Source organism: Podarcis erhardii, assembly GCF_964252035.2.
Source record: "Podarcis erhardii genome assembly, chromosome: 12".
NCBI classification, from domain to species: Eukaryota; Metazoa; Chordata; class Lepidosauria; order Squamata; family Lacertidae; genus Podarcis; species Podarcis erhardii.
The window spans coordinates 26,974,141-26,996,119 of NC_138513.1; the positions used below are offsets into that span (position 1 = coordinate 26,974,141).

Consider the following 21,979-nt stretch of genomic DNA (forward strand, 5'->3'; position numbering starts at 1 on the left):
AACAAATAAAAAAGTAAAGAATGGTCCTAACAGTATCTGCAGGCAAAAAAAAAAGGACCTCTGGCAGAGAGGGAGGTCCTTCCTGGATCACAGTGAAACCTTCTCCTATTCCTGATGCTTTGCTGGTGGTGCTCCACCAGTGGTGGAATGAAAAATGGGGTGGTTTAGAGGTACATCATGAGTGACCAAAGAGCCACAGAATCTTAAGCTCTCTTGTTTCACTGACATGCCTCTAAACTGAGCTTGAATCTAGCATAGTTAATGCCCATCAACTGGAGTCAATGGGAGGAAGCAAAAAGGATACACACAACCAGCTTCCACAGGATGGTTCCACTGCCACCTGGACTTAGTAAAGTGTGACAGGTCTGCCACAGATCTTCACACCATCACCATCAGTCGGATTAGTTTGGCCAACAGATGCAAACATAATCACACTTCCTAGGGAGCAAGCTTGACTGGACACAGTGAAACTTACTTCTGATTTACCATGCAAAAAATTGCAAAGCAGATAGTGTGGTTCTCCAATACTATCAAAGAAAAGTACCATACCAACCCTGCTTACTATTTTAGTACATTGCTTTAAAGGTTATTCTGGTTCAGAAATTTCCCTTTAAAATTTCAGCTGGAGTTAGAGGTGACAAGATACACACCACCAGCATGATTAGACAATCCTAATCTGGAAAAGCATGGAATTTTACAACAAGTTGTTGGCATTCATCTGTCTCAAACACTATGTTAGCAGGACCAAAAGGACATCCCCGGGGCACAAGTCTAGGCAGTGTGTATGGAGGTCCTGGCCTGCCCAGATGACAAGACCCTTCTCCCAGCCTTGCTGATGTGGTCCAAAGGAAAGCAGAGCAATATGGTTGGCACCAGCTTGGCTGCAGGAGTTGCTGGAAGGAGGCGTAAAGGGCACCATCCAACCTTCTTAAGGGCTCCACTCCAGATTTTTGTAGAGGAATCACAGGGGAGAGCTGAGTGCAGGGTGTGGACCAAAGGTGGACAGACTATCCCAGAAGGAGCACAATATGTCCCCTGCCAGAGGCACTACCCGTCCCCTAAAACCCCATGCACCCTTACAATAAGTATTCAATAAATAATATAGTTTTGACTTGCCTCTACTTGGTATCTATTACATGTTACAGAGGTGACACTGATGCTTAAAAACAGAATCTCATATGTAGTCTGATGTATTAGAAAAGTTACTTTATAATATAATAATGTAATATATTAACCTACCGAGATAAGAACCACAGAGTATAAAAGAGAAGCATTTGTGTTTTCAAGTATTTCTACTAACTGATGTGTTTCTTGGAAGTTAGACAGGTTATCCTAAAAACAACAACAACACAGGTTTCCAGTTAAGAAGAATGCTTTCAAGATGCATAATGTACTTATTTAATTACACTATCAACTTCTCTTGCTCAGGGAGGCTGTGGCCTACCTCCCTCAAGCCTATACCCTACTGTAACAAATGAAGCACATGTAATGTAAATAAAAGGATATTATTCCCTAATTTACTACCTTCTCCCCTTCCTTCTGTTGTCTTTTTTGTGTTACTGTAAATCCCTCAGGGGAAGGACCTATCCCCTTGTACTTTATGAAGTTGATCTCCACTGAAGTGGTGCTATATGACCAATAAAATAACAATACATTTGTAGTATTGCACTAATATTACAACTGGATTCCCCTTTCCTGTGCATTGTAGGGTTACAGAATCTCAGGATTCGTAATGGACAAAAAATAATCTAAGCGAATTTTTCCATAAGGAAAGAAAAGTGCCTTTATGGAGCCGTAAACAAATGTAACTTCACTGTAGAAGAGATAAATTCTGCCTTGGCAACACAGCAGGTGCATCAAAAAAAATGTGTTGGCAGAGCAAATAGAAGAATGTATTTTTAAATAGCAATCTGTCTAATATGTTAACAATCATATAAATAACTTCTGATAAAAATCAATAATCTCATACAAACAAGCCAAGTTGCAGCATAATGAAAAAACAGGATTGCCTGATTGGGGGAAAATGTCTTACTGATTACAATTGAGGTAATCACAGAGACACTTTGGGATCAAAAGCAGTAAAGATTTTATGAAGTGTGTTATACTCTTTCAAATGTACTTAACCGTTTTCCCTAAAGTTGTGGCTTTATGAACATAAAGCAGTACATATAGTGGAAATACTGTAAAAAATGAAATTTAAAAGACAATAATTGTTCTAATTTAGGAATAACTTTCTACAATGTATTAAGAATATGAATACAACTTTAAATGGGATGTATCTGGTTGTAAAATATATCAACATTACTCCGCATGAGTCAACAGTCCAAGTATCAAACTGACAGAACTGATTTCTACGTATGACATATGGCTCTGTTAAACTAAAACCTGTCCTTCACAATTGCAGGCCTGAGTTTCATCAGTTTGACAACAGACCATGAAGCTTGTAAGGAAGCCAATTTTATCAAGGACAATGCATCTAAGTGATGCTGTAAAGTTAAAATATGTGCTCGGAGACTGCCTTTGATCTTCCATAATACTTACATTTATGCAAATAAAGTTGTAGCATTGTCCTAGTAATATATTTTGTAGATGACTTTCATTTTTGCAAAGGGAAGTTGATATAGCTTTAACCAGCTGAAAAGGGAAATTAAGATTGTGTTAATGAATACTCCCCTAAACAATGTTGTTATCCTGCACATCTTAAATCACAAACCACTGAAGAATCCATGTGTTAACTATCACTTTTAAACTATGTAAGTAACTCTTTGTATCATCATACTCATGAACAGAACAAGCATACTCAGGCCCAGCTCCCACAATGGTTTGATGTGAACTAGAAGTGTTCGTTGTGGGAAATTTCTAAACTATGGTTTAATGGAACCAGGCCATAAACTCATTTCATGCCCAGCTATAGGCCTCCTTAGCCAGTCCAAGCAGAACACTTTTCAAAATACTGGTCTGATCTGACTGTCTTGACTGACTGTAATAAGACCCAGTGAAGGAAGCACTGTATTAAATACCCTGGTACAAGGAGTGATTGATCAGCTGCATGTGTTCTGGGAATCAAAAGGAAAACCAACTCAGGATGCCAATTCAACCCAAGCTATAATCATCCCTTGGGGAAAAAAATTGCCAGAGGCCACTGCATTTAGTGGCATGCTAAAAAAAATACTTGTACATATCTTTCACATTGGAATTCTCCTTATGTTGATGATGTTGAGAATCAAAATCTAGTACTTACTTTCACATGGCTCTTCAGTGTTTCATGAAGGAGAAATCCTACTTGCACGGCATCTTCCTTCATATTAGTGAGAACACAAACTTGTTGTGATATGGTGTCTAATAAAGAAAATTTAAAACGGCGGGGAAAAACAGTTGTTATCATCATAATCATCAATTCTCTAACTTATTTCAGTAAACAATTATTTTAGACAGGGTTTGTTTTTATAGAAAGAGGAATCGTGTTTTCTGCACCTGGAAAAACGGTTTTATGACAAGGGTTATATATGGGTAAATACAGGATTAGATATATCATCAACTACCATGAAAATACTCCCTCCCCCCAACCTGAGGATTGTTAAATTTAACTTCTTGGCTACTATTACAGATACCATCCCTATCCAACTCAAAGACAACTCAAGTTTGTGAAAAAAGAACTGACCATAAACAGCCCAGTGTTTTATCCCATGGGTCCCTTTGGGAGGAAGGGTATTCCCTACTCTTTCTTTTTTGTGTTGTTTGGCAAACCACTGCATGTGTAAAAAACACGATTCAAAAGCCACTGTAACTCTGGAATAAAAATGAACTTAATAATATAATAAGCTTTCTTTGTTCTATTTCTGTTGGTGTAGTTGTGTATCCATTTCTCCCACTACATCTATCATCCCATGATCAAGCCTTGTGTTCCATGCACCGTTCTACTGCACACTGCACTTAATTACTTCCTCTGTTGCAGCAAACAATTGTTTGCATTTGCCCTCCAAAATCAGGCTTGCAAACAAGCTTCAAACCATGCTTTATGATTTTGGTTTGGAAGGCAAGCACCAACCAGTTGGGATGCAAAGAGCATACTATGATTTGCCTCAAGCCAGGAAAGTAACCAATTACACAGAGTGTGCAAGAGGAAGAGTTAGTGTGCTTGTTCCCATATTGCATAACTATGATTTGGCACTGCATATGAACTGACCTACTGGGTGCAATATTAAGCAGCCAACAGTGCATGCAGGAGCAAAGCATTCACATAATCAAAGGACATTTTAATAGAATCCCATCACTGAAAAAACAGGCAGCCCAGATAACTGATCTGTTCCCCTATATGACCAGCTACAACAAATAATAATTTCAGTGCTCTCATTTTTCACCCCATCTGTTCATTGGCTACCTAGGATTGCATTCTATGTGAAGAAATACTAATGAGCAAAGCCCTAAGTGTATTTAGCATAAAAAACTTAGATATATGATTATCCTTTGTTACACAACTCACTTAATTCAAGTGGGATTTGAGCACCCACACTCTATTCCTGTGATGTGGGAGCAGAGCAGAAGCTACCTACACTCCAGTAAAGGAGCAGGGGGAAAGGGCGCTACTGTCAATGCAAGTGCAACTAGGGGTAAGTTAGATACCACTGACATAAAAGGAGTATGTTCATTTGAATGGAGGAGCATGTGGCTGCACAATGAGGTAGTAAGTCCAAGCAGGGCATAATAAGTGATTTATTCCTTGACGGCAGCCCCACTGTGAATATATTAATTTCTAAACATTAATTTTTCATTACTGCTAGAATTTGGGATCACATAATTCAGTAGTCAAGCAAGTGTGCAAGGCAGAGCTATAGTTCTAAAAATTATAGGTTCATTCTTCACCTATTTTTGAATGCACATTTCAAGGTATCCCTGAAAGGGAGACTGAAGCTTTACATGTTTCAACTGGAGGTTCAAATATATAGTTGCCCTAGGGGAAGAAATCCTTAAAGAGATTTTTTCAGGATGTTTTTGTACTATCCAGGTTCTAACTACTTTTCTAAATGAGTCATCCTAACTGCAGGATGAGGTTTCCCTATTTGCAGACTAATAATATGAGAAGGGGGGGAGAGAGACAGACATGCGCCACATTGTCTGCACATCCAGCAAGTTCTTACCTGTTTTACTTCAAGAGCATTAGGAATGCTTTTTTTTTATTATTAAACATGTTCTATTATTTTTCCAACATTGGTTGTTAAAGAAAGACAAAGCTAAAAAATGGAACACCATTACACTTTAAGAAATCATTTTATGAAGACAGTGAATCAAATGTTTAACATATTGGAACCACATTGTTTGGTACTTGAATGATCATTATATTTTTCTTACCTACATCAGTGCTCAGTTTAAAAGAATGGAATGTGTCCTTTATCAACAGCTTATATTGCCTACAGCACAAAACTTTAGCTAAGCTTTCCTAAAGCATTTGGAACTTGTTAGCTGTATTTGCATAGGTAGGATTACATTTGTAATACAGATCACCAAATACTGCTCACATAATTAAAAGCAGATGATATACTAATTTCTTTTAAACTCTTTAATGTCATATCTTAATTGTGATTTGATCAATCACATTGGGAAACAACAAGGTATTATTTGCATTTATTTGTTGTAAACTGCTGCTCAAATGTCTAGGGAAATATTACTGAATAACAACTTAATGTTTGCACGGTGCTTTCAGATGGTCATAGTACTTCATATTCTGTATCTTACTGTAATCCTTATAACCACTACCATGTATAATTATGCCCATATTACGAGTAGCTGAGCGGAAATTTGGCTCCCTTAAGACCACCTAGTGGCTTTATGGCAGAGACAAGATTCAGCCCAGTGATTTCCTGGGTCATAGCTCAGAGTCACAGGAATGGGGAGCCTGTGACCTTCCAAATGTTGTAGGACTACAACTCCCACCAGCCCCAACCAGCATGGCCAATGGTCAAGGATGACTGGCAGGGACTTCTGGAGGGCCACCAGTTTCCCATCCTTGCTATGATAACTCTCCCTAATCCTGGCTCACCAACAGGAATGGGAGAGAAATTTGATTCAGTTTACATTTAAAGCCAAACCTGCCAAATATGTGAACTGAAACATAGCTATCCTTCAAATTTTACACTCACGAAATTGTGCAGTGCCATTCTCCAGCCAGATACTTGTAAGACTCTAACTTGCTTAGCTTCCCATTAGGTACCATTGGACAGCTCTTATCTTCTGATAATGGATATACTTAAACCAGGTTAATGTTTAAAAGTTTTATCCACTGTACTGCTATACAAAATAGTCTTTGATTATTATAAAACTGATCAGCTACTATATTATGCAAAATAAGAGGCCATTAAATCACAAAGTTAATATGATCACACATCTATAAAGATAATGTTAACCCTGCCTCTCCTAACTGCACCTCCCTTTTTACATTGGATTCCCACATCCTCACTTTTTACATGATTGAAGCAAGCTGGATTTAAACACATGGATATGTCATATTAGCATGGCCCTGGTATGACATATATGGCATTCTCCTTGTGGTCTCTTATCCAAGTTCTGGCCAAGTTGTGGAGAGCCAAATCTCATCCCCTTTCATTATACCTGATCATACAGTCTGTAAGATAAGATGTATAGTTTGGCTATGTACAATCCTAATTCTGTAGGAGAAGCTCACAACCACTGATTCAATCAATAAAACAGTGACATGCATTTGCATTAACATAGCCTACAGAAATGGGTCAACTTCAAACACTTGCATACCATTGTAAAATCCCATTCCTAAATATATTACATGGAAAGAAGCCCCATTGTGGTCAATTTATATTTAGGGTTGGCATGTAACGTTGCTGCTGTGCAAATATTTGCATTTTCATAATTCTCATCAAGGGTTCAGTGAGACTGCAGCTGGGCTAGTTACTGAAGTTGTCACACCTACTGATTTATAAACAGCAGCTATACTACCTAAGTACAGTCATTTCTAAGACAGTTGCCATTATGTAAAATGTCACCTAAGGAGCTATAATAAGTATAGGCATATGCTCGGAATAATTGAGGAAAGGTGGCTTGAGACATATACAAATTTCCTTTTATACTATGTACAAATTCCCCTATACACACAAATCTGGAATAATTTAAGCAACCTAGGGAATATGCTGTATTAATCTCATCTGTTACTTTATATGCATTGAAGTCATTCACATAATTTCAAAGGGTGCTCTCCTACTATGCTGTACTCAGTGTAGATCAACTGCAATTAACTGACTTAAGTTAGCATATAATTTCTCAGCAATTAAAAATATATTTAAATGTCATTAACTTCCATAAGATGTTCAGAGAAAACTGAATATTTTACAGCTGGATAACTTTGTTGGAAATATTTGTAGAACAAAAAAGAAGAAGAAATTGTATTCAAAATTCAATAGTCTTAATAGTCAAGTACCTTTGTGTGAAGACATCATAGATTACTGACTGGTATAACATTTATACTACAGAAGCAGAAAAATCTGAATGACTTAAGAAAATATTTTATAGAGTCAGTATTTGAACAGAATGTACTACCCAATTGTACCAAAAGAAGAAGGTAAAGAAGAAAACAGAAAACATAAGATGTGTCTGGATATTTTTAGTTTCTACTAAAGTGACTAGTAGAGCATGTGCCAAGAAGTGCTCATTGTAGAGAATAAGAAAATCCATATCGCTTCAGACTGGTTTGTTTATGTAAATTAAATTCAGTTTTTTTAGTCTTGGCATTGTTAACCAGTTTAAAAACTTGTTAGTCTGAGCTTGCACAGCAGCTGTGGGTGGGCGAAACAAGTCTGCACAACTAATACAATGTTGCTTTGCTTACAGAATATCCCTAAATACATAGGTAAACATACAAGATGAAGTGTGGTTTTAGCTCATTGTAACTAGTTCCGTATTTATTTGTAAATCAGTCCTTGACATAGGAAATCCCCATATTTAAACAGCTACAATTGTTTTAGATACCTAGGTGCACCAGAAATCACACTTTCCTGTGAATCTTCTAAATGAACAAATATATGCAAAATGAGGAGCCAGGATCCAATTTTGCTTCTAATTTGTAAGTGAAGTTTGAGTATCTCCTTCACACAGATGATTAACTTTCAACAACAGCCATTCAACTGAAAACCAGAGTAGTAGACTTAAAATTTAAACCACTTGAAGAATCAGGTCCAAATGTTTTCAGAATACACTGTTACAAAAAATAAAAGGCCGCAGTGTGGCAGAACCATAGTGTATCCACTGACTAATGGCTCCTAGGGCTGGTTTCCCTATGCAGGGAGAGGGAATTGCACAGAACAAGTCCCTACAGACAGGGCAGATGAGAAAGCAGCTCAGTCAGGCTCAGTTGGTTCTCCTCCACTGTTTCTCTAAGAAGCTACACTGATTGCTATCACCATATCCTATGAGGAACAGCAGCAGCTTGTGAGGAGTTTGGAGACAGAAAGAGAGATCTCTTTCTATCCAAACCTGTCAGCTAGGACTTCTTCCTCTTCTTCCTCCTCCTGGCTGCAGACCTTTGTGACTCTTAGACCAGCTCCACAGCACTGCCCCCTGGGAAGTTACTGAATTTGAACCTAGCTTCTCCTACTTGGCTTGCCTTGATTCTCCATGTGGACTGACATCCTGCTTTGACTTTAGCAAGCTGTGTGCTGTATGTAGTCTAACACCCCAAAGACAGGTCCCTCCAAGAGATGGAGCTGGCAATACAGTGCTAGATGGGATTTGATGAGTTGGGACTTGCTGCCAAAGCAGTCAGAATCAAAGCCCTAATGCTGCAGATCTGTCTCAAATAAATGTGGAGTGCAACACTAAATGAGATGTGATAATCTGTCTGTGGGATGTAAACACAGGAGCAGTCAATGACAACATTCCTAGAGTGTACATGTTAGAACATGGGGAGGGATGTCTGTCCAGCAAGCAGGTAAACTTCCTGGGGACGGACTTCCTCCGCATGTGACCAGAGGTGGGTGTGGCCTCACCTGTGCAGGTAATGATAAAAGCACAGGGCAGGCAGCCACTCTCTCTCTTGCCTCTTGCCTCTCTGCCATCTTCATCTTCTGAAGGAGCAACATGCCCTCTTGGCTCCCAGCCAAGAGAGGACAGTACTATCTTGCTACAAGATAGATTCTAAGTGCATGTAACCTTTTTAAGCCTGCCTACCTTCTGGGATCATATTGTGAACAGAACGTGAGTAAACTCTTTTATACTTTTATAAAGACTGTGTCGTGTCTTGTATTTTAAGAGGGAACAAAGGGGAAATTACCAGAGTAATTATTATAGAGGTTCTAGCGAACCTGTGCAAGCGTTACCGTTGCGAACTTAAAGGGGAATGTCTATAAACTCTGCTGATATTTTGGGAACTTGTTAGTACAAGTTGGATAAGGATATAATTAGTCAATATATCCTCTCCTGCACCCCAGAACATTCCCACAAAGGGTTATGGGCCCAGTATTGCATATTTCTGCGTATTTTTGAAGGATTGCGTTGGATTGTGATTTTGAGTTGAGTAGTATTTTTCTGAGTTAACTTCCTGGTAAGCACATGGTCCTTTGTTCCATTGTGCAGTGGGGATTAAGCACCCCCCCCCTTCCCTCAGAGTTCACAGTGACCCAAGGCAGTGAAGAATTGTTTTGAATTTTGAGATTTTTAAGATTTTGATTTTAAAATTTTGAGAAATTTTGAAATTTTGAAGAATTTTCAAATTTTTGGATTTTAAGATGGCTAGAGCAGCTTTTGATAGTGATGCAAAGCTAGGAATGCCTGTGCTGAATGAACACAATTTCATACACTGGAAGCAGCGCTTGATAGCATGTTTAGATTATAAGCACATTTTGGAAGCTTTAAACCCTCAACCTACGGGATCGTCTGAGGAAGCTTTAGCCAAGATAAGTGCTTGGAAACGCATGAACAGCGAAGCTAGACACATAATTTTGAGTGGACTTCGTGATGAGCAGCTATCATTAATAAATAGTACAGATGATGCATCTCAAATCTTAAGAGATATTGAGCGCGTGTATGGAGAATCTAGCATAAACTGCTTCAGAAACTTGGTGTGTAAATTAACCAGAGTGAGGATGAATTCAAAAGAGGAATTCACAGAGCACATCAACAAGTTCACTGAGATTATTCAGAGAATTGATTTGACTCCCAAAGCTTTTGATGAAGATACAAAGATAGCATTTTTGTTGTCATCACTTGGACCACGCTTTAGCGCATTTGTAAGTTTGATGGATCATAGACAAGGTCTGACTTTTAAAGACTTGATTGGTTATTTAAAAGAAGAATGCAGAGATAGAGCCGAATCTCCAGTGAGAAATGCTAGAAGCAAAGACAGTAGTTATGCATCTAGGCAATGTACAAAGTCCAAAGAGATGCCTAAGAAAGTGATTTGTTTCAATTGTAACAAAGAAGGACACATTGCAAAGAATTGCAAGGCTCCTAAAGCCAAGAAACCCCACCCCTTTCAGCCAAAAGGGGAAAAGAAGGGGAAATGTGAATGCACATGGCTACTGCAAGAAAGGAATTTAACTGTCCAGAATCGTGAGAATAGACGTAATAAATGGATTTTAGATTCAGGTGCCAGTTCACATTTTTCATATAAAGAGGACTATTTTAATGAGATAAATGATGAAGAAGGATCTGAAATTGAAATTGCAGATGGGAACATTGTTAAAGCAAAAGGTGCAGGTTCCATGAGTCTGAAATGCAATATAAACAATGAATGCATTGAGAACACAATCTCTAGAGTTTTGTATGTACCAGAGCTGAGCTGCAATTTAATCAGCGTGTCCACACTGGACAAGAAAGGTTTCCAGATCACATTTGGAAATGGAGTATGCAAGGTGACTAGAAATGGCAAAGTGTTTGCTCAAGCAGAGCTAATCAATGGTGTATATGAGCTTGATCTTTCAGAGAATCAGTCTGCAAAAGTGGCACATTCCAGCCAGAAGGATGAAGCAGATCTGGACCTGTGGCACAGAAGGCTTGGACATAGAGACACCAACGTCATTCTGGATCTACAGAAAAGAGATCTTGTAAGAGGTTTGCAGGTAAAGCAGAGCAACAAAGCTCCAGCAAAGTGCATAAGCTGTATTACTGAGAAGGCTGTAAAACCTTCATTTCCACGTTGTGCAGAACAAAGAAGCAACAAAGTGCTTGACATAGTGCACACTGACATATGTGGACCCATGAATGTTCCCTCACTGGGAAAGAATAGATACATTTTAATATTTCTGGATGACTTTTCAAGATTTTGTGTTGTGTATTTCCTCAAAGAGAAGAGTGAGACAGTGGACAAGCTCCAGGAATACATTGCCATGGTCAAGAACAAATTCCAGAGAGCTCCAGCTGTGTTAATGAGCGACAATGGAGATGAGTACTGCTCAAATGAAATGCAGGCTCTCCTGGCCAAGGAAGGAATTGCACATGTAACCACAATTCCTTACACACCACAGCAGAATGCCATAGCTGAGAGAAAGTTTAGGTCCATTATGGACATGACAAGGTGCATGCTAAAGGATGCATGTTTGCCACAGAAGCTGTGGGCCGAAGGAGTGTACACGTCGGTCTATTTGCAGAATAGACTGCCAACTAAAGGTGCAGAGCGCACACCATTTGAACTTTGGCATGGGAAAGCTCCCAATCTGTCGCACATACGTGTGTTTGGAAGTCCGTGTTATTTCCACGTGCCCAAGGAACACAGACACAAGCTTGACTCCAGGGCAAAAGCAGGTATCCTTGTGGGATACGCCTCTGGAGGCAAAGGATATAGAATTATGGACTTACAAACTGGTAAGACAAATGCATACCATGCGGTTTATTTTGATGAATATGGAAAAGTAGACACTAAGAACACTGTTGTGGATTCTTCTGATGAGTCAGAAAGGACTCAAGAACTTGTATATTTCCCTTTTGAGACCCCACAAAGTACTAATCTGCCTTCGAGTGTTACAGCACCCCCTACAGGCGACACAGAGGACCAGAACCCTGGCGGCACCAGAGACGAAGATGAGGACTCAGATGGGGACATGCCTGCGTTGGAGGAGGATGAGGAAGCTGATGCGGTCCCAGAACCAGAGGTCAGACGCTCGTCCAGAACCAACAAAGGTGTCCCACCATTACGGTTGTCCTACTTTGCAGGGTCGGCGTTTCCACAGGAACCTTCCACTTGGGAAGAGATACAGGAGATGCCAGCTGCAGAAGCCAGTCTCTGGAGGAAGGCCGCGCAGGAGGAGATGGATGCACTGCATCAGAACAAGACCTGGACACTCACTGAGCTGCCTCCCGGTAAGAAGGCCATTGGCAGTAAATGGGTTTTCAAGGTTAAGAAGGGGTCAGAAGGAGAAGTGCAGCGCTACAAAGCTAGACTTGTAGCACAGGGATTTTCACAGCGTTTTGGTGAAGACTATGATGAAGTTTTTGCACCAACCGTGAGGTACAGCAGCGTAAGAATGCTTTTAAGCATTGCAGCCTCCAAGAAAATGAGAGTGAAACACATAGACATTGCTACCGCTTTTCTACACGGGCAGATTTCTGAAGAAATCTATATGAAACAGCCCAAAGGTTTTGTGAAACCACATGAGGCACATTTAGTGTGCAAACTGCAGAAAGGACTTTATGGACTTAAACAGGCTGCTAGAGCCTGGAACCAGAAGTTGCATAAAATGCTGACGCAACTTGGGTACAAGCAAGGCGACGCTGACAAGTGCTTGTACAGTAAGTCAAATAATGGACAATTCTCATATATCTTAGCATTTGGTGATGGACCTGTTTCATGGGGCAGTTATAAACAGAGCTGTGTAGCATTATCTTCCACAGAATCAGAATACGTTGCAGCAACAGAAGCCTGCAGAGAGATCGCCTGGCTTGATCAACTCATAAAGGACTTTGGGTTGGTGAGAAAAGGGCCTGTCAGCTTGCTAGAGGACAATCAAAGTTGCCTGAAGCTGACGCAGAGTGAGAAGTTCCTGGCCAGAACAAAACACATTGGGGTTAAATACCACTACATACGCCAGATGATCCAGGATGGACTTGTGGAACTATCCTACTGCAGCACCCAAGAGATGACTGCTGACATCCTGACGAAACCCCTACCAAGAGAGAGTTTCCAGAATCTACGTGTGAAGCTGGGACTCTCGGTGGTTGAATAAAGTTGTTTATGTTTTATGTATGTTGTATTGCCTGAGAAGGGGTATGTGGGATGTAAACACAGGAGCAGTCAATGACAACATTCCTAGAGTGTACATGTTAGAACATGGGGAGGGATGTCTGTCCAGCAAGCAGGTAAACTTCCTGGGGACGGACTTCCTCCGCATGTGACCAGAGGTGGGTGTGGCCTCACCTGTGCAGGTAATGATAAAAGCACAGGGCAGGCAGCCACTCTCTCTCTTGCCTCTTGCCTCTCTGCCATCTTCATCTTCTGAAGGAGCAACATGCCCTCTTGGCTCCCAGCCAAGAGAGGACAGTACTATCTTGCTACAAGATAGATTCTAAGTGCATGTAACCTTTTTAAGCCTGCCTACCTTCTGGGATCATATTGTGAACAGAACGTGAGTAAACTCTTTTATACTTTTATAAAGACTGTGTCGTGTCTTGTATTTTAAGAGGGAACAAAGGGGAAATTACCAGAGTAATTATTATAGAGGTTCTAGCGAACCTGTGCAAGCGTTACCGTTGCGAACTTAAAGGGGAATGTCTATAAACTCTGCTGATATTTTGGGAACTTGTTAGTACAAGTTGGATAAGGATATAATTAGTCAATATATCCTCTCCTGCACCCCAGAACATTCCCACACTGTCATGGTGAAGTGTGAAGGTGCAAGGTGATGGCAAGGTGAATGTTTACACTTCTCACTAAGAAAGAATCTGTAAAGGCACTTTTAGAGCCTTGAAACAGAAGCCAATACAAGTTGTATCTGTGCAGCAGCAACCATGATGTGTACTGTCACTAGCCATATGGATCTTTCACACTGCATCTCCCTACTGGTGCAATGCCCATACACAGAACAATGAAGTCCTCACTAATGTCTTGATTATGTACTTCCTGAAGTTCTGTTTTCCCCTTGGATAGGCTTTCATTTTGGTTGAAAGGTCAGCATTGTCTGACTTGAATCAGAGACAGTGCCCAAGGCCTATTTTCCATTTGCCTGGTTCCTTTATGCAACTTTACATGATTAAAGGAATAAGCTAAAGCTATTTATGTGGTTTTATTATTTTACCAGTCAACTTTAATTTCTAGTGTTTTCACACACAAAATGTGGTTTCATCTTGGTGACTATATGAACTGGCAGACTCAAGGACAAGTACATACCCTTAATTAAAGAGTCAGCTGCATACAGATCTCGCTTGTAGGTCACCTAAAGGACAGATAAACCTAATTAGTTCTTCCACAAGTTTTCAATAACACACACACACACACACACACACACACACACACTACCTAAAGACCATTTTCCACACTGAAAGACTGTCAACACATAATATTGTCATTTTATTATTGTTGTTATTTTTAGTAGCCTTCCATCTCAAGGCTATGTACAAAGCATAATGGATGAACTAAAAAACAGTTAAAACACACACAAACACAAAATACGATTTTAAAAAACACACAGAATGTATGCATAAGGCAGAGACCTATTCATTCAGCTGGGAAAGCTTGTTGCGAGAAAAAGGTCTTCAGTTATTCCCAGAAAGTGCAGATAGTGGGTACCTGTTGTGTCTTGACAGGAATGTTGTTCCACAGAACAGGGACAGCCACACTGAAAGCTCTGCTCCAAGTTACTGTATTATATTTAATTATATCTTCATTATATCTAAATTATATTTAAAAAGCACTAGAAGCCATGAGAAAAAATGTAAATCAGAAGATCTTCCAAATCTGTATTTGTATTAAGCTTTAAAATCTGTTCAGTATTAATTTTATAATTCTTTTTAAAAATGGCTACATTTGGTTTACCCACATATGTCTGCCATATTCTTTCTAAGAGTGTTCACCTTTATTCTGTTTTAGTGAAATAGTAAATTTACCATTTGCATATCTTCATGTCAAGAAGTTCATCTAAATGACTATGATAATTATATTGCTTCCCTTACTATGATAATTACATTATTTCCCAAAATCTAGAGTTAACATCTTTTATTTTAAAAAACAACAATCCTCTTGCTGTAATACTCTGAATGTATTACTAGTTCTGATCTAAAAAGTACTTTGGAGCAGGAGTGTTTTTTGAACAAGACACCTCATAAAGGAGAGCTCTTATGTCAGTTTTGGTAGTGAAATGAATAGGTTGCTCTGAACCTCACATGCTTAAAACTGATGCCAGAAAATAAAGAGAAATTACCAAAACAGATTTTATTTACAGTATTGTGTATTGTGTGTAGTAACAAATGTCTTATATAAACTGAATATACTGTATAGTGATACAGAATGATATATAAAACAGTTGTTACAGTATGATTTTAGCATAGACATAATAACAAAAATGTGGAAGGATAAGTCTAGAAATTCTTTTAACACAAGATGTATAGACTATTTTTTTAATTAAAAAATGTATCTCCATTCATTTATAATTATGTCACATACTTTAATGATATTGTAGTAATCCTTGTTTTTTAGAGACTAAGGGTACAATCCAAATCCCCCTACATGGTGGCAAGCACAGGAGGTGGTGGAGGGAGAAGCCTGTGTCAGCCTAGAGCTGAAGCAACAACTGGGCCTGAAATAGAACCAAGGTGATCATAGGATGCAGTGAGAGTGGCTTGGGATCCAACAATACTTAGCTGGCCCAGTCCTAACCCCTCCAGGAAACTTGTTTCGAGCTGCTGTTGACACTTCTGTCCATCCACACATTCAGTAGGTGGAATGGAGTAGCACACGGACAGAATGACATGCCAGGAAGCTGACTTTGCCAGGAGAACTAGATAGAGAAACAGGGAGGCTTGAATTCTCCTGTAACTTGTGCTTTTATGTATTATTACCTCTATTCAACATATTAAAATATATATGTTTGATGTATTTGATATAAACACATCAAAATGTGTTGTGTATATAATAGAATATTATATAAAAGAATATTTGAAGAGTATCATTCTGTATGAGCTAAAAGAGAAGTCTACCAAAGTTGAGCCATTTCCATAAACTTCCTTTCTTGAATCCTGCCTAGGTACTTAAAACCAGAGGAGAATGGGTTTTCCTAAGAAAAGCTCGATCAGGCTGATGAGACAGGCATCTCAAGAAACAACCTGCATCTCAATTCTACATTGCAGAAGATTTATTACATTCATCTGTGGCAGTGAAAAGAGAGTTGGGCATCTTAAAAGCTCCAGCATGGATATACAGCTTGTTATAATTAAATTGCATTCATGGTTTGTAGCATTTGAACAATATTTTTTCAGAAGTGCAATCATGTAACTATCATCAACTTTCCAAAGCTTCCCATTTACTAAAGAAAAATGTTGCTCCTACCTTCCATAAGTCAGGGGGCCCTTCAATAAGTTTCGCCTTTGTTTTGTTGTATTTTAGTGCCAGATGCAAACATTCTGTTCCATAATCCAGGTCATAGTCATTGCACTGTAGACAATGTTGAAACAAAAATCATTGTAGCCTACGGAATTTATATACAACATGGCATTTTAAATTACTGTTTCTCAAGCTTTACAAATATACAATTCACATCTGTGTACAGATTGACTGAGCACCCTAGTCCAGGTGCAGTCAATGTTTGGCTAATAGACCTATATCAGTTGCATTTGTGTGATGAAATGTTACTGCCAACATCAGGTTGTGCCACCATGGTAATCACTGCAGAGGTCCAAATAAGCCATCCTGATCCATATAATTTTCTGCTTTATACTGTTATATGCCACATCAGAAGATGATAGCAGTTGCTCAGCTAACAGCATCAATACTAAGATTATCATATCTGTTTCAGATTCGGCCTACATTGCAAGCACACACCATGACCGTACTACTGTGCTGCACAGCTGTAACTGTACTTCTCCTAAACATGTATTTTCTAGTATAATGCCTCGCAGCAACAGGACAGTAACCTAACATTATGTAACTTTGCCAGTTTACTCTCAATAAACTGAAAGTGTTATGTCAAGAAAGGGCTAGATTATTTCCTGAGCCAAGATCTTCTGTAATTCTGTCCTTTGTTAACTGTGCCAGTGGAGAATTGTCAGAGTTAAAGCCCTTTCAATTCTGACTATACTATGTAAGCACAGTATAGCTACTAAAATGGTAGAATCCCTTCTGTAATGCATCTGAGACATTCTGGAATATTTCAAAGCAATGCAAATTCACCAGTCGCAATTAGTAGCTTTCCCTCTACACATTCTTAACTACGGGAGGGGGGGGTGAAAAACAGAAAAGCAACAGGAAAATGAGCTGTCCATAAATTCCTCAAAATGTTTGTTAAGATCAAAATAACTAGGAAAATTTAAATCAGTATGAGGTAGATTGAGATGGTGAGCAGTAGTTAAGTTTACCTGGAACAAATATAGAATTTCAATACCTCTTTTTTTTTTTAGTGATAGCAGTAAGTACTGGTTTTCAGGAGTAAGAGAGGGAAATAAGCTAAAGCTTCCTGCAAACAGGATTTCTTGTTTGATACTGTCGTTTACCAAGTCAAACTCTCCTGTAGCTGTGGGAGATGCTACAATAGGAACAAGCAGAAAAGAGGAGATTGCCTCCTCCTAAATGCAGGGTCTGTCAGTCTTCACATTTGGTTACCAAGATGGTGTGCTTCCACAAGAAAGGAAGATGCACCACATCAAAAATCAAACATGACCAAAGAGAAACTAGATGTGTGTGATCCAGTGGCCAAGATGTGAAAATAGGTTTAGCAGTCATGCTGTGAGCTTGTGTTTCAGAAACTCAGTAGAGGATAACTCCAACCAGTATTTTAAAAACTATTTTAAAGGCAGGTTGAATGGGTCCCTCTTTCATTCAGAGGGCAATTCCATCATGGGCAAATTTCCAGAAGCCACCTGCCAGTGGAGTGTGTGGGCAGAGGTAAAACTGGTCAGAGCCTTGGCTGTGACTTTTATCATTGTGCAATGAGCTGTATACCAGCCATGCACAAGTCTGAGGTTTCTATGCACCCACATAGGGTGGTTTCAGGTTTCACCTTCCCCAATCAAAACAAAGAGAAGGCACGCTTAGAAGAACAAGCATTTGTCCATTTTGACTGCAGAATCAACTACACAGACTGGTACTGTAGGTTGTACACACCCAACACATAAACCTTTTCGTACATTTTGTGTGGATATTTGTGTGGAAGTTTATGTAACATAACATAATTATACAAAATGCTACCATTTGGTGGCAAAAAACCAAAAATATAATTTATTAAAATGAATATTTACTAATTCACTCCCCAAATAACACATGCAAGTCAGTTGCCTCTTACAGTATGGGGGTGGGGGGTGGGGGGGTGAGGAGAAGAGTAAGTTTCTTTTTTAATTGCCAAAATTCTTACCTGATGATATGCTTGATGGATTATATCAAATAAGAAAGCCTGAGGCATTTCACTTGCTCTGTACTTGGCACGATCTAGTGAATGGTCTAAACATCCGTCAGCAGAGGAAGCAATAACAGTGGAGACAAGAGGACAAATTGCTCCTGCTGCCTTGGGAACCAAGAAAAAAAAGGGGGGGGAGAGATTTTAAACACAGATTTACATGTTTACCTTAGTTAATCTCTGCTTAAAGAACAAGTCCAAGCAAATTTAATATTTTGACTTCCACATACACTGTTGGCCTGATCCAGACAGCCACTGAACTCTTCTTGATATATATTGCACATCCTATTCTGCATGATGTTGATGAAAGTTGAGCCTCATACTATCAGAATAGACAGCTGCATGCATTATTTTTATCATGTTGTAGCAAACAGTGAAAATTAACACTAAAACCTTTCCCAAAAATGTTTAGCACCAATCTTTCATATTTGTGAAAAACTATCTAAAGCACACACATACCTATCGTATTTTCAGAATCTTCTATTTATGGGAGGCAAAAAACTTACTTCATTATGGAGGCTGAAGAACCAACTGACAAATTATTTTGATTGTTCTGAAATATGGAATGAGTGTAACCATACTCTGGTGGATAAATGGCAAAGTATTAATGTGACCACTTCACCAAACCCAGATCTATATTTGAAACCATGACAATGGGAATGTGGAGAAACAATCAGATGACCCAAGCCATCAAATTAAATATGACTCAGACTCTAGCGGCATCTTTTAAAAATAATAATAATAATAATAATTAATTAATTTTCCAAATTATTACAAATCAAACCAAATTACTTTAATTTAATACTATTTCATAAACATGGTTAGTGAAATTCTGCTGTGTTGACTTCATAGGCTTATAAATATCTTAGTTTCAAACGTTGATGGTAAGTAGTGAATGAATTCATAGGACAAGCAATCAGGTAAGAGTTATGACACAATAGGTTAAATTTAGCCAACAATTCTACAACACTACACTGGAATATGTACTGCGTAATTAAGTATTTTGGTGAACTGTCAGAGTCTCCTGGCTATTCACCCAATTAGTCTTATTTTCAATTCTCAACTTCCTTCTGATTGGCTTCAAATGCCAGCAATAATCATGGAGATAGTCAGGACTTATGCTTAAGAAAATAAGCATGTCTTAGTTGGGATCTTGTCCTCTACTGCAGCAGAAAAGAAATTGAGACGCGGCAGTTGTCTAGGGCTGACCGTTGACAACAATGGTAGCATTATAATACACTTCCTCACTTACAGGCATAATATTACACCACTGAAGGAGACAGGAGCATGACCTGAGAAAGCACACAATACTGATTAAGCTCTGCTCTTCCCTTGCCATTCCCTATTCCACCCACTTTTTGTCCCTTGTACTGGTGCCAACGGAAAGGGCAGCAGGGATGCGATATATTGAGACTGAAATCTATCCCAGTGTATCTTCAGGCTGAGCAAATGCACAGGAACTTAGAAGAGAACCTCTCCCTGCCCAGGAGGCATAAATAAACTCAGGGATAGTATTGCTCTGTAAATGAATATGATTAATGTCTTCACATCCTAATTAATCAAACTCTTTCCACATATTACTGCACAGAAAATATTATTTTACACCATTGAAACAACTTCCATTAGTGGGCATTCAAAACCACATGTATTTTCTAAACTAAAGTAGAAGAATTACCTGTGTATTTATGTTTTTAACAGGTAGAAACATGTACTTCTATTCAGACATCTGCGCTCCCACCAATTATATCTCTAGTAATCAACATGCTTCAGCCACATACTGTAATTACCACTTCTGTTAGCAGAACTGTCTTAAAAGAATACTTACCCTAAATTTACAGAATACCACCTTCAAAGATAAAGCAACCACCAGCAATTATGAGATTAAAATATTTCAACTATTTCCAAAAAATATTTTGTTGTATATTTGAACATTAAACTGATACCGTATTAAGCTACTCTTTAGCATTAAACTGTACTGTATTAAACTACTCTTTTAGAGTTAAACTGATTTTAGAAAAACTATTCTAATTTAGTAGCCAACAAAATCCAAGATTACTTCACAGCAACTTAATCACCAAAACTTATGACAAAATTCATGTGCCTGTCATTGATGCTTTCATTATGCTCTTTTGTAAGACCTCAAACCCATCCCATCTTCAAGTAAATGTCAGGGATGCCAACAAATTTGTCCACACCTGGCTTGGAAAGAAGCTTCTAGGATTCTTAAAAACCCACCTCCCCACAATTCTTCTCCAGCTCATTTCAGTAGTCAGGTGCACAGCTTCTCCCCAGTTTTACTAACTGGAAAGTCACACAAGAACTCAGGGCTTGATAAACGGTGCAGCGTTGACTTGATCACTTTAAGAAATTGAGATTTGGCTTTAGTGCATCCAGGTGTTCCCCTGGCAAGTGAGGGAAAGAATGGGAACCTCTCTTTCCCATGTCAAGGAGAGGTTGTCAAAGGACCTACAAATACTCCTTTATTGGCCTTTACAAACTAATGTTCAAGAAGCAGTGGCGTAGCATGGGTTGTCAGCACCCGGGGCAAGGCAAGTAATTTGTGTCCCCTAACCCATGGATTTGCGCCCCCTAACCCGTGGATTTGCACCCCCTAACCCTAACCCCCAGATGTTGCGCCCGGTGCGGCCGGCCCCCCCTACACCCCCCACGCTACGCCACTGTCAAGAAGGACTAAAAGACAAAATGACAGTGTGGGGACAAAAACTGAGCTGTCTTTCCGGTAACAATACTTTGTGCTTGTTTGGAGTCCAATGTGGCTGGTATCAAGACTCTGGCCCAGGATTTGTCTGTCTATCTTGTACAGTGGTACCTCAGGTTACAGACTCCGCTAACCCAGAAATATTACCTCGGGTTAAGAACTTTGCTTCAGGATGAGAACAGAAATCATGCTCCGGTGGCACAGTGGCAGCAGGAGGCCCCATTAGCTAAAGTGGTGCTTCAGGTTAAGAACAGTTTCAGGTTAAGAACGGACCTCTGGAACGAATAAAGTACTTTACCCGAGGTACCACTGTACAGTAAAAAGGTAAACTTGTGGGCGATAAATAAATAGTCCATGGCATTCGATTGAGACTACAAAACAGGCCTAGACAGAATGGTTACACACTAGAGTCATTTTGGAATGTTAAAAAAGACAGTACAACCCAGAGTCTTAAATTCCTTAATTTGTAATGCTGAGAATGAACTGTTGAACCTGTGTAAACTACTCTGTGAAAACGGAGAATGATGTCATGAGTCACTGAAGAGAACATTTAACATAATTTTGAATTAAAGAGAAGAGGGCAAATTAGATCCTTAAGGCTGTTTACCCAGCTGGAAGGGGCCAGTTTTAGAACTTGTTGGAATAAGGTCAGCAGGAAGGAAGTTTTAATCTGTTTATTCCGAAATGCAAAATGAATAGATAATCAGAA

The 21,979-nt window shown here is 39.2% G+C and overlaps 1 protein-coding gene across 3 annotated transcripts in view; it reads right to left on the reverse strand.

Moving 5' to 3' along the window:
- The window catches only part of CRPPA (CDP-L-ribitol pyrophosphorylase A), a 60,378-nt gene that overhangs the window by 19,775 nt on the left and 18,624 nt on the right, over positions 1 to 21,979 (reverse strand). For all 3 annotated transcript variants that reach the window (XR_014161535.1, XM_081882249.1, XM_081882250.1), the window contains exons 3-8: positions 18,510 to 18,659; positions 16,493 to 16,597; positions 14,339 to 14,384; positions 3,242 to 3,339; positions 2,542 to 2,634; positions 1,240 to 1,332 (exon numbers count right to left, since the gene is read on the reverse strand). Coding sequence is in view for 2 of the 3 variants with exons in the window: in XM_081882249.1 (XP_081738375.1) it covers positions 1,240 to 1,332; positions 2,542 to 2,634; positions 3,242 to 3,339; positions 14,339 to 14,384; positions 16,493 to 16,597; positions 18,510 to 18,659 (585 nt within the window). In the remaining variant the exon portion in view is untranslated. The remainder of the gene's footprint in view (positions 1 to 1,239; positions 1,333 to 2,541; positions 2,635 to 3,241; positions 3,340 to 14,338; positions 14,385 to 16,492; positions 16,598 to 18,509; positions 18,660 to 21,979) is intronic.